Below are 12,324 nucleotides of genomic sequence, written 5' to 3' on the forward strand. Positions count from 1 at the left end.
CCAAAAGGGGCATCCGTTGCATGATTACGGCAATAAAAAATGTGTTGCACATTTCTGACATTAACCCAGGTACCACTAAAAAGGGTATTATGTGTGGGGAGAAAAAGCAACCAGTGGTTTTTCCCCCATCAGATGAGTTGAATGAAGTGTGTGAAGAAGCGTGGGCTTCCCCAGATAAGAAACTAGTGATTTCTAAAAAGTTACTGATGGCGTACCCCTTCCCGCCAGAGGACAGGTTACGCTGGGAGACTTCCCTGAGGGTGGATAAAGCGCTCACACGCTTGTCAAAAAAGGTGGCACTGCCGTCTCAGGATACGGCCGCCTTAAAGGAGCCTGCGGATAGAAAGCAGGAGGCTATCCTGAAGTCTGTATATACACACTCAGGTACTATACTGAGACCTGCTATTGCTTCAGCATGGATGTGCAGTGCTGCAGCAGCGTGGTCTGATTCCCTGTCTGATAACATTGATTCCCTTGACAGGGACACTATATTGCTAACCATAGAGCATATTAAAGACGTAGTCTTATCTATGAGAGATGCACAGAGGGATATTTGCCGGCTGGCATCTAGAATAAATGCAATGTCCATCTCTGCCAGGAGAGTATTATGGACTCGGCAGTGGACAGGTGATGCGGATTCTAAAAGGCGGAAAAAGGGCCCTAATTTGCACACCTTAATTAGGTAGTGAGGTGCTACTCTGCTTGAGACTTAGTAATGTATACAGAGGGAAAAGGTAGCAGGTGCACTATCTCACACTAGCTCAACCTGTAGTAACCAGAGGCACTTAGCATATTCCTGGCCAGGGCTATGAGCTTACCCACCGCATCAAGATAGCCTCTCATTGGGTAAGTCCCTAACACTAACTATAGGGGTTCAGGTCCGGGGGGCAGGACACCCCAGAGCCACCCAGCCAGACAACCCCAGGGCATCGCAGGAGTGACAAAAATATATGGTTAAAGAGGTAGGAGCAGCTGCTGCTGCATGTGTGAATAATGTGAGGAGTAAAAGAAAATTATGTGAAGGTGTTACATATATATAAAACAAACTATAAGTGACATGGAGTGATGAAATAGTGTTAAATTGCGATGCCCCAGGGACACCCAGCCACGGCAGGCACAGGGAGCCCCGCACCCCAGAGAATTCCCCCCATTATGGACTGCCAGATTAAACAGAATGTAGGAGTCTTACCTCAGTGTGCTCATTCCAAATGTAAGGGCAAGAGTGTTGGACTATTTAAAATCAGAGGGGTGGGTGGGGCAGGGTGCTAAATTAGGGTGAAGGTGTCTCCTACCTTCAAAAATGTATGAATACATCAGTTACAGAGGGAAAAGGGCCCTAATTTGCACACCTTAATTAGGTAGTGAGGTGCTACTCTGCTTGAGACTTAGTAATGTATACAGAGGGAAAAGGTAGCAGGTGCACTATCTCACACTAGCTCATAGCCCTGGCCAGGAATATGCTAAGTGCCTCTGGTTACTACAGGTTGAGCTAGTGTGAGATAGTGCACCTGCTACCTTTTCCCTCTGGATTCTAAAAGGCACATGGAGGTTTTCCTTACAAGGGTGAGGAATTGTTTGGGGATGGTCTCTCGGACCTCGTTTCCACAGCAACAGCTGGGAAGTCGACATTTTTACCTCAGGTTCCCTCACAGCCTAAGAAAGCACCGTATTATCAGGTACAGTCCTTTCGGCCCCAGAAAGGCAAGCGGGTTAGAGGCGCGTCCTTTCTGCCCAGAGGCAGGGGTAGAGGGAAAAAGCTGCACCATACAGCCAGTTCCCAAGAAAAAAATCCTCCCCTGCTTCCACTAAATCCTCCGCATGACGCTGGGGCTCCACTGGTGGAGCCAGGTGCGGTGGGGGCCCGTCTCCGGAAATTCAGCGACCGGTGGGTTCGCTCACAGGTGGATCCCTGGGTTCTACAAGTGGTATCTCAGGGATACAAGCTGGAATTCGACACGTCTCCCCCTCGCCGTTACCTCAAATCGGCCTTGCCAGCCACTCCCCAGGACAGGGAGGTAGTACTGGCGGCAATTCACAAGCTGTACCTCCAGCAGGTGATAATAAAAATTCCCCTCCTTCAACAGGGAAGGGGTTACTATTCCACAATGTTTGTGGTACCGAAACCAGACGGTTCGGTGAGACCCATTCTAAATTTGAAATCCTTGATCACTTATATAAGGAAGTTCAAGTTCAAAATGGAATCGCTCAGGGCGGTTATTGCAAGCCTGGAAGATGGGGATTACAGGGTATCACTGGACATCAAGGATGCTTACCTGCATGTCCCCATTTACCCACCTCACCAGGTGTACCTCCGTTTTGTGGTACAAGACTGCCATTACCAATTCCAGACGTTGCCGTTTGGTCTGTCCACGGCACCGAGTGTATTTACCAAAGTAATGGCCGAAATGATGATACTCCTTCGAAAGAAGGGAGTTGTAATTATCCCATACTTGGACGATCTCCTTATAAAGGCGAGGTCCGGGGAGCAGTTGTTGGTCGGAGTAGCACTATCTCAGGAAGTGCTACAACAGCAAGGCTGGATTCTGAATATTCCAAAGTCGCAGCTTGTTCCTACGACGCGTCTGCTGTTCCTGGGTATGATTCTAGACACAGAACAGAAAAAGGTGTTTCTCCCGGAGGAGAAGGCCAAGGAGTTGTCATCTCTGGTCAGAGACCTCCTAAAACCAAAACAGGTGTCGGTGCATCACTGCACGCGAGTCCTGGGAAAGATGGTAGCTTCTTACGAGGCAATTCCATTCGGCAGATTCCATGCAAGGATCTTTCTGTTAGACAAGTGGTCCGGATCGCATCTTCAGATGCATCGGCTGATCACCCTGTCCCCGAGGGCCAGGGTGTCTCTGCTGTGGTGGCTGCAGAGTGCTCATCTTCTCGAGGGCCGCAGATTCGGCATACAGGACTGGGTCCTGGTGACCACGGATGCAAGCCTCCGAGGTTGGGGGGCAGTCACTCAGGGAAGAAACTTCCAAAGACAATGGTCGAGTCAGGAGGCTTCCCTACACATAAATATTCTGGAACTAAGGGCCATTTACAATGCCCTAAGTCAGGCAAGACCCCTGCTTCTACACCAGCCGGTGCTGATTCAGTCAGACAACATCACGGCGGTCGCCCATGTAAACCGACAGGGCGGCACAAGAAGCAGGATGGCGATGGCAGAAGCCACAAGGATTCTTCGATGGGCGGAAAATCACGTGATAGCACTGTCAGCAGTGTTTATTCCGGGAGTCGACAACTGGGAAGCAGACTTCCTCAGCAGGCACGACCTCCACCCGGGAGAGTGGGGACTTCATCCAGAAGTCTTCCAACTGATTGTAAACCGTTGGGAAAGGCCACAGGTGGACATGATGGCGTCCCGCCTAAACAAAAAGCTAAAAAGATATTGCGCCAGGTCAAGGGACCCTCAGGCAATAGCTGTGGACGCTCTAGTGACACTGTGGGTGTACCAGTCGGTTTATGTGTTCCCTCCTCTTCCTCTCATACCAAAGGTGCTGAGGATAATAAGAAAGAGAGGAGTAAGAACTATACTCATCGTTCCGGATTGGCCAAGACGGACTTGGTACCCGGAACTGCAAGAAATGATCTCAGAGGACCCTTGGCCTCTGCCTCTCAGACAGGACCTGCTACAGCAGGGGCCATGTCTGTTCCAAGACTTACCGCGGCTGCGTTTGACGGCATGGCGGTTGAACGCCGGATCCTTATGGAAAAGGGCATTCCGGTTGAAGTCATTCCTACGCTGATAAAAGCTAGGAAAGATGTGACAGCAAAGCATTATCACCGCATATGGCGAAAATATGTTGCTTGGTGTGAGGCTATGAAGGCCCCCACAGAAGAATTTCAGCTGGGTCGTTTTCTGCACTTCCTACAGTCAGGACTGACTATGGGCCTAAAATTGGGTTCCATTAAAGTCCAGATTTCGGCCCTGTCTATTTTCTTTCAAAAAGAACTGGCTTCGCTGCCTGAAGTTCAGACGTTTGTTAAGGGAGTGCTGCACATTCAGCCCCCTTTTGTGCCCCCGGTGGCACCTTGGGATCTCAACGTTGTGTTGGATTTCCTAAAATCACATTGGTTTGAGCCACTTCAGACCGTGGAATTAAAATATCTCACATGGAAAGTGGTCATGCTTTTGGCCTTGGCTTCGGCTAGGCGGGTGTCAGAATTGGCGGCTTTGTCCTGTAAAAGCCCCTATCTGATCTTCCATATGGACAGAGCAGAATTGAGGACGCGTCCCCAATTCCTCCCTAAGGTGGTATCAGCGTTTCATTTGAACCAACCTATTGTGGTGCCTGCGGCTACTGGGGACTTGGAGGCCTCCAAGTTGCTGGATGTAGTCCGGGCCCTGAAAATCTATGTTTCCAGGACGGCTAGAGTCAGAAAGACTGACTCGCTGTTTATCCTGCATGCACCCAACAAGCTGGGTGCTCCTGCTTCTAAGCAGACTATTGCTTGCTGTATCTGCTCCACGATTTAACTTGCACATTCTGCGGCTGGACTGCCGCATCCTAAATCAGTCAAAGCCCATTCCACGAGGAAGGTGGGCTCTTTTTGGGCGGCTGCCCGAGGGGTCTCGGCTTTACAACTTTGCCGAGCTGCTACCTGGTCGGGATCAAACACGTTTGCAAAATTCTACAAGTTTGATACCCTGGCTGAGGAGGACCTTGAGTTTGCTCATTCGGTGCTGCAGAGTCATCCGCACTCTCCCGCCCGTTTGGGAGCTTTGGTATAATCCCCATGGTCCTTACGGAGTTCCCAGCATCCACTAGGACGTCAGAGAAAATAAGAATTTACTCACCGGTAATTCTATTTCTCGTAGTCCGTAGTGGATGCTGGGCGCCCATCCCAAGTGCGGATTGTCTGCAATACTTGTATATAGTTATTGCCTAACTAAAGGGTTATTGTTATGAGCCATCTGTTAGTGAGGCTCAGTTGTTATTCATACTGTTAACTGGGTATAGTTATTACGAGTTGTACGGTGTGATTGGTATGGCTGGTATGAGTCTTACCCGGGATTCCAAATCCTTTCCTTATTGTGTCAGCTCTTCCGGGCACAGTTTCCCTAACTGAGGTCTGGCGGAGGGGCATAGAGGGAGGAGCCAGTGCACACCAGTAGTCCTAATTCTTTTCTTAGAGTGCCCAGTCTCCTGCAGAGCCCGTCTATTCCCCATGGTCCTTACGGAGTTCCCAGCATCCACTACGGACTACGAGAAATAGAATTACCGGTGAGTAAATTCTTATTTTTACTTGTCCTTTAGTACATAGGGAAATCTGATGATGGCGCTGTGTGTTACTTATGAGTTCCGTAGCTGGCTCCTGACTGCTGCTCACATGCGCCATTGGATTCCAGAATGAGATCTTGCTTTTATGTGAGATTTCATGCATGTGCAGCATGCTTGTCGTGAGCAGTGCCGTAATACATCAGTACTAGACTGATGGACAAAGGTCGCCAAACGATTCCCCTCTGGAGAATCTCTTTTTAGTACATCCTGGATCGCTGTGCAAAATGTCAATGTAAAATGATGTTTAGAGCTGATATTAGGGTCCGAATAATACATTTGCTCTTTGTACATTGAAAAAATCTACAGAACTAAATCTAGATCATTGCTAGTTGTGATCAGGATTAATGTAATTTGCTCATGAAAATAACTTTACAGTAACAGAGTTACCATTGTGTTACTGTAATTACATATATTGCAATTTTCTTTTTTTTTAATCATTGTTTGATCTTGGTAACATTAACAACAGTGGATATGGGCATTAGTCATTGTTGTTTGAATTAAAAAGAGCAATCCTTGTGTATTTGTGATTATTTCTCTGACGTCCTAGTGGATGCTGGGAACTCCGAAAGGACCATGGGGAATAGCGGCTCCGCAGGAGACTGGGCACAACTAAAGAAAGCTTTTAGGTCACCTGGTGTGCACTGGCTCCTCCCACTATGACCCTCCTCCAAGCCTCAGTTAGATTTTGTGCCCGGCCGAGGTTGGATGCACACTAGGGGCTCTCCTGAGCTTCTAGAAAGAAAGTATATAATTAGGTTTTTTATTTTACAGTGAGACCTGCTGGCAACAGGCTCACTGCAGCGAGGGACTAAGGGGAGAAGAAGCGAACCTACCTGCTTGCAGCTAGCTTGGGCTTCTTAGGCTACTGGACACCATTAGCTCCAGAGGGATCGACCGCATGGAACTGGCCTTGGTGTTCGGTCCCGGAGCCGCGCTTCCGTCCCCCTTACAGAGCCAGAAGCAAGAAGAGGTCCGGAAAATCGGCGGCAGAAGACATCAGTCTTCACCAAGGTAGCGCACAGCACTGCAGCTGTGCGCCTCTGCTCCTCATACACACTTCACACTCCGGTCACTGAGGGTGCAGGGCGCTTGGAGGGGGCGCCCTGAGCAGCAATAAAAACACCTTGGCTGGCAAAAATACCACAATATATAGCCCTAGAGGCTATATATGTGATAATTACCCCTGCCAGAATCCATAAAAAAGCGGGAGAATAGTCCGCGAAAAAGGGGCGGAGCTATCTCCTTCAGCACACTGGCGCCATTTCTCCCTCACAGCTCCGCTGGAAGGAAGCTCCCTGGCTCTCCCCTGCAGTCTACACTACAGAAAAGGGTAAAAAAGAGAGGGGGGGCACTAAATTTAGGCGCAGTATATATAACAGCAGCTATAGGGGACATAATTCAGTTAGTCCCTGCATTATATAGCGCTCTGGTGTGTGCTGGCATACTCTCACTCTGTCTCCCCAAAGGGCTTTGGTGGGTCCTGTCGTCTGTTAGAGCATTCCCTGTGTGTGTGCGGTGTGTCGGTACGACTGTGTCGACATGTTTGATGAGGATAATGATGTGGAGGCGGAGCAGATGCCTATAGAAGGGATGTCACCCCCTGCGGGGCAGACACCTGAGTGGATGGACTTATGGAAGGAATTGCGTGCACGTGTTGACTCCTTACACAAAAAATTTGACGACATGCCAAATGCGGGACAGCCGGCTTCTCAGCTCGTGCCTGTCCAGGCGTCTCAAAGGCCATCGGGGGCTCTAAAACGCCCGCTACCTCAGATGGCAGACGCAGATGTCGACACGGATACTGACACCAGTGTCGACGACTATGAGTCTAGTCTAATGTCCACTAAGGCCATTCGTTGCATGATTGAAGCAATGAAAGAGGTGTTACAAATTTCTGATATAAACCCAGGTACCACTAAAAAGGGTATTATGTTTGGGGAGAAAAAACTACCCATAGTTTTTCCCCCATCAGAAGAATTAAATGAAGTGTGTGAAGAAGCGTGGGCTTTCCCTGATAAAAGATTGGTAATCTCTAAGAAGTTACTAATGGCGTTCCCTTTCCCGCCAGAGGATAGGTCACGTTGGGAGACACCCCCTAGGGTGGATAAAGCGCTCACACGTTTGTCTAAAAAGGTGGCACTACCGTCTCCGGATATGGCCGCCCTCAAGGAACCTGCTGATAGAAAGCAGGAGGCGATCCTGAAGTCTGTATATACACACTCAGGCATTATACTTAGACCAGCTATTGCGTCAGCATGGATGTGCAGTGCTGCCGCTGCGTGGTCAGATTCCCTGTCAGAAAATATTGACACCCTAGACAGGGACACTATTCTGCTAACCATAGAGCATATAAAAGACTCAGTCTTATACATGAGAGATGCACAGAGGGAGATCTGCCGGCTGGCATCTAAAATAAGTGCATTGTCCATTTCTGCTAGGAGAGGCTTATGGACTCGCCAGTGGACAGGGGATGCAGATTCAAAAAGGCACATGGAAGTTTTGCCTTATAAGGGTGAGGAGTTATTCGGGGATGGTCTCTCGGACCTAGTTTCCACAGCAACTGCTGGGAAGTCAGCATTTTTACCCCATGTTCCCTCACAGCCTAAAAAGGCGCCGTTTTATCAGGTACAGTCCTTTCGGACTCAGAAAAACAGGCGTGGAAAAGGCGGGTCCTTTCTGTCCAGAGGCAGAGGTAGGGGAAAAAGGCTGCAACAAACAGCAGGTTCCCTGGAGCAAAAGTCCTCCTCCGCTTCTTCCAAGTCCGCCGCATGACAGTGGGGCTCCACAGGCGGAGCCAGGTACGGTGGGGGGCCGCCTCAAAAATTTCAGCGATCAGTGGGCTCGCTCACAGGTGGATCCCTGGATCCTACAAATAGTATCTCAAGGGTACAAACTGGAATTCGAGGCGTCTCCTCCCCACCGGTTCCTAAAATCTGCCTTGCCGACAACTCCCTCAGACAGGGAGGCTGTGCTAGAGGCAATTCACAAGCTGTATTCCCAGCAGGTGATAGTCAAGGTGCCCCTACTTCAACAAGGACGGGGTTACTATTCCACACTGTTTGTGGTACCGAAACCGGACGGTTCGGTGAGCCCCGTTTTAAATTTGAAATCCTTGAACACATACATAAAAAAATTCAAGTTCAAGATGGAATCGCTCAGGGCGGTTATTGCAAGCCTGGACGAGGGGGATTACATGGTATCCCTGGACATCAAGGATGCTTACCTGCATGTCCCCATTTACTATCCTCACCAGGAGTACCTCAGATTTGTGGTACAGGATTGCCATTACCAATTCCAGACGCTGCCGTTTGGACTCTCCACGGCACCGAGGGTGTTTACCAAGGTAATGGCGGAAATGATGATACTCCTTCGAAGAAAGGGAGTTTTAATTATCCCGTACTTGGACGATCTCCTAATAAAGGCGAGGTCCAAGGAGCAGTTGTTGGTGGGAGTAGCACTATCTCAGGAGGTGCTACACCAGCACGGTTTGATTCTGAATATTCCAAAATCACAGCTGGTTCCGACGACACGTCTACTGTTCCTGGGTATGATTCTGGATACAGTCCAGAAAAAAGTGTTTCTCCCGGAGGAGAAAGCCAAGGAGCTGTCATCTCTAGTCAGAGACCTCCTGAAACCGAAACAGGTATCGGTGCATCACTGCACGCGGGTCCTGGGAAAGATGGTGGCTTCTTACGAAGCAATTCCTTTCGGCAGGTTCCATGCCAGAATCTTTAGGTGGGACCTGTTGGACCAATGGTCCGGATCGCATCTTCAGATGCATCGCCTAATGGACCAGGGTGTCTCTGCTGTGGTGGCTGCAGAGTGCTCATCTTCTAGAGGGCCGCAGATTCGGCATACAGGACTGGGTCCTGGTGACCACGGATGCCAGCCTTCGAGGCTGGGGGGCAGTCACACAGGGAAGAAACTTCCAAGGACTATGGTCGAGTCAGGAGACTTCCCTACACATAAATATTCTGGAACTAAGGGCCATTTACAATGCCCTAAGTCAGGCAAAATACCTGCTTCTACACCAGCCGGTACTGATCCAGTCAGACAACATCACGGCAGTCGCCCATGTAAATCGACAGGGCGGCACAAGAAGCAGGATGGCAATGGCAGAAGCCACAAGGATTCTCCGATGGGCGGAAAATCACGTACTAGCACTGTCAGCAGTGTTCATTCCGGGAGTGGACAACTGGGAAGCAGACTTTCTCAGCAGGCACGACCTCCACCCGGGAGAGTGGGGACTTCATCCAGAAGTCTTCACGCTGATTGTAAATCGATGGGAACGACCACAGGGGGACATGATGGCGTCCCGCCTAAACAAAAAACTAGAGAGATATTGCGCCAGGTCAAGGGACCCTCAGGCGATAGCTGTGGACGCTCTAGTGACACCGTGGGTGTACCAGTCAGTTTATGTGTTCCCTCCTCTGCCTCTCATACCAAGGGTACTGAGAATAATAAGAAAACGAGGAGTAAGAACAATACTCGTGGTTCCGGATTGGCCAAGACGAGCGTGGTACCCAGAACTTCAAGAGATGATCTCAGAGGACCCATGGCCTCTGCCGCTCAGACAGGACCTGCTGCAGCAGGGGCCCTGTCTGTTCCAAGACTTACCGCGGCTGCGTTTGACGGCATGGCGGTTGAACGCCGGATCCTGAAGGAAAAGGGCATTCCGGAGGAAGTAATTCCTACGCTGATTAAAGCCAGGAAAGATGTGACTGTACAGCATTATCACCGCATATGGCGGAAATATGTTGCTTGGTGTGAGGCCAAAAAGGCCCCAACAGAGGAATTTCAACTAGGTCGATTTCTGCATTTCCTACAGGCAGGAGTGACTATGGGCCTGAAATTAGGCTCCATTAAGGTACAGATCTCGGCTCTGTCGATTTTCTTCCAGAAAGAACTGGCTTCGCTACCTGAAGTTCAGACGTTTGTGAAAGGAGTGCTGCATATTCAGCCCCCGTTTGTGCCTCCAGTGGCACCTTGGGATCTCAACGTGGTGTTGAGTTTCTTAAAATCTCATTGGTTTGAGCCACTTAAAACCGTGGATCTAAAATATCTCACGTGGAAAGTGGTCATGTTACTGGCCTTGGCTTCAGCCAGGCGTGTGTCAGAATTGGCAGCTTTGTCATGGAAAAGCCCTTATCTGATTTTCCATATGGATAGGGCGGAATTGAGGACTCGTCCCCAGTTTCTCCCTAAGGTGGTATCAGCTTTTCACTTGAACCAACCTATTGTGGTGCCTGCGGCTACTAGCGACTTGGAGGATTCCAAGTTACTGGACGTAGTCAGGGCCTTGAAAATTTAAGTTTCCAGGACGGCTAGAGCCAGAAAAACTGACTCGCTATTTATCCTGTATGCACCCAACAAGCTGGGTGCTCCTGCTTCTAAGCAGACTATTGCTCGCTGGATTTGTAGCACAATTCAGCTGGCGCATTCTGCGGCTGGACTGCCGCATCCTAAATCAGTAAAAGCCCATTCCACAAGGAAGGTGGGCTCATCTTGGGCGGCTGCCCGAGGGGTCTCGGCTTTACAACTTTGCCGAGCTGCTACTTGGTCAGGGGCAAACACGTTTGCAAAATTCTACAAATTTGATACCCTGGCTGAGGAGGACCTTGAGTTCTCTCATTCGGTGCTGCAGAGTCATCCGCACTCTCCCGCCCGTTTGGGAGCTTTGGTATAATCCCCATGGTCCTTTCGGAGTTCCCAGCATCCACTAGGACGTCAGAGAAAATAAGATTTTACTCACCGGTAAATCTATTTCTCGTAGTCCGTAGTGGATGCTGGGCGCCCGTCCCAAGTGCGGATTGTCTGCAATACTTGTACATAGTTATTGTTAACTAAAGGGTTATTGTTGAGCCATCTGTTGAGAGGCTCAGTTGTTTTCATACTGTTAAACTGGGTATAGTATCACGAGTTATACGGTGTGATTGGTGTGGCTGGTAAGAGTCTTACCCGGGATTCAAAATCCTTCCTTATTATGTCAGCTCGTCCGGGCACAGTGTCCTAACTGAGGCTTGGAGGAGGGTCATACTGGGAGGAGCCAGTGCACACCAGGTGACCTAAAAGCTTTCTTTAGTTGTGCCCAGTCTCCTGCGGAGCCGCTATTCCCCATGGTCCTTTCGGAGTTCCCAGCATCCACTACGGACTACGAGAAATAGATTTACCGGTGAGTAAAATCTTATTTTTTTTTTCACAATACTTTTTTTTTTCTTCCTCATAGCCTGAATTCATTAGTATGGGTCTTCTGTCCACGCAGAAGTCTTTTTTCCCGCTTTGTTCCTTGGAATCACTGATCGGTCTCTTCCAGTGGGAACTGTCTCGTCCGGAGCCTGATCTGGCTCTGCTCTCCCTTACTCTAGGCTTTGTAGAGCACTTTTTGGCAGTTAATCGTGTGGTTCCCACTAATGTGACCAGCATTCCGGGGGGACCTGAATTATTATCTAAAATAGGTGGAGAAGGAGTAAAGGCAAAATGTGGAGAGTCCATAGGCCCGGGGACACGTGGCGGCATTAGATCCACGCAAGGGAAAAAAGGTGCTAGAAGTGATTTGGCAAAGAAAGCAGATTCTGGAGTGGAAGAAAGGAAAGAAAAAGAAACTGGTCCTAAAAAAACAGCTGGAAGAACAGCAAAAAAGGAGGTAAATAAAGCAGGAAGGGAAACTTCTGAGGTTAAGAAGGACAAAGAATCAGTACAAGAAGAAAGCGTCAGTACAGATGAAATTTCAAAGACTGGACCTGGGAAGGAAAGCAAAAGAAAAGTTGATGAGAATGCCAAGCCAGAGCTTCCCCGAAAGGGAGTACCCTATTTCCCAACCCTGGAGCTATCAGTAGTCCAAGCACTACATGCACGATTCACAGCTCAGACCAGAGGGGCGGTGGATTTGTCTTGTTATCCTCGAGAAGATGATATGTCAGGCCGGGAGTTAATCCGTAGGGTATCCGATGTAATCTGGAATGGTCTAAGTCGATCGTACTTCAAAGACAGAGCACATATACAGTCACTTTTCAGCTTTGTAACAGGTAAAACT

The 12,324-nt window shown here is 49.2% G+C and overlaps 1 protein-coding gene across 3 annotated transcripts in view; it reads left to right on the plus strand.

Annotated features, from left to right (window-relative positions):
* The window catches only part of MEN1 (menin 1), a 183,182-nt gene that overhangs the window by 46,562 nt on the left and 124,296 nt on the right, over nucleotides 1-12,324 (plus strand). For all 3 annotated transcript variants that reach the window (XM_063945203.1, XM_063945204.1, XM_063945202.1), the window contains one exon: nucleotides 11,518-12,316. In XM_063945203.1, the coding sequence (XP_063801273.1) occupies nucleotides 11,533-12,316 (784 nt within the window). In that variant the 5' untranslated portion in view covers nucleotides 11,518-11,532. The remainder of the gene's footprint in view (nucleotides 1-11,517; nucleotides 12,317-12,324) is intronic.

This window comes from Pseudophryne corroboree, chromosome 11, assembly GCF_028390025.1.
Source record: "Pseudophryne corroboree isolate aPseCor3 chromosome 11, aPseCor3.hap2, whole genome shotgun sequence".
NCBI lineage: Eukaryota > Metazoa > Chordata > Amphibia > Anura > Myobatrachidae > Pseudophryne > Pseudophryne corroboree.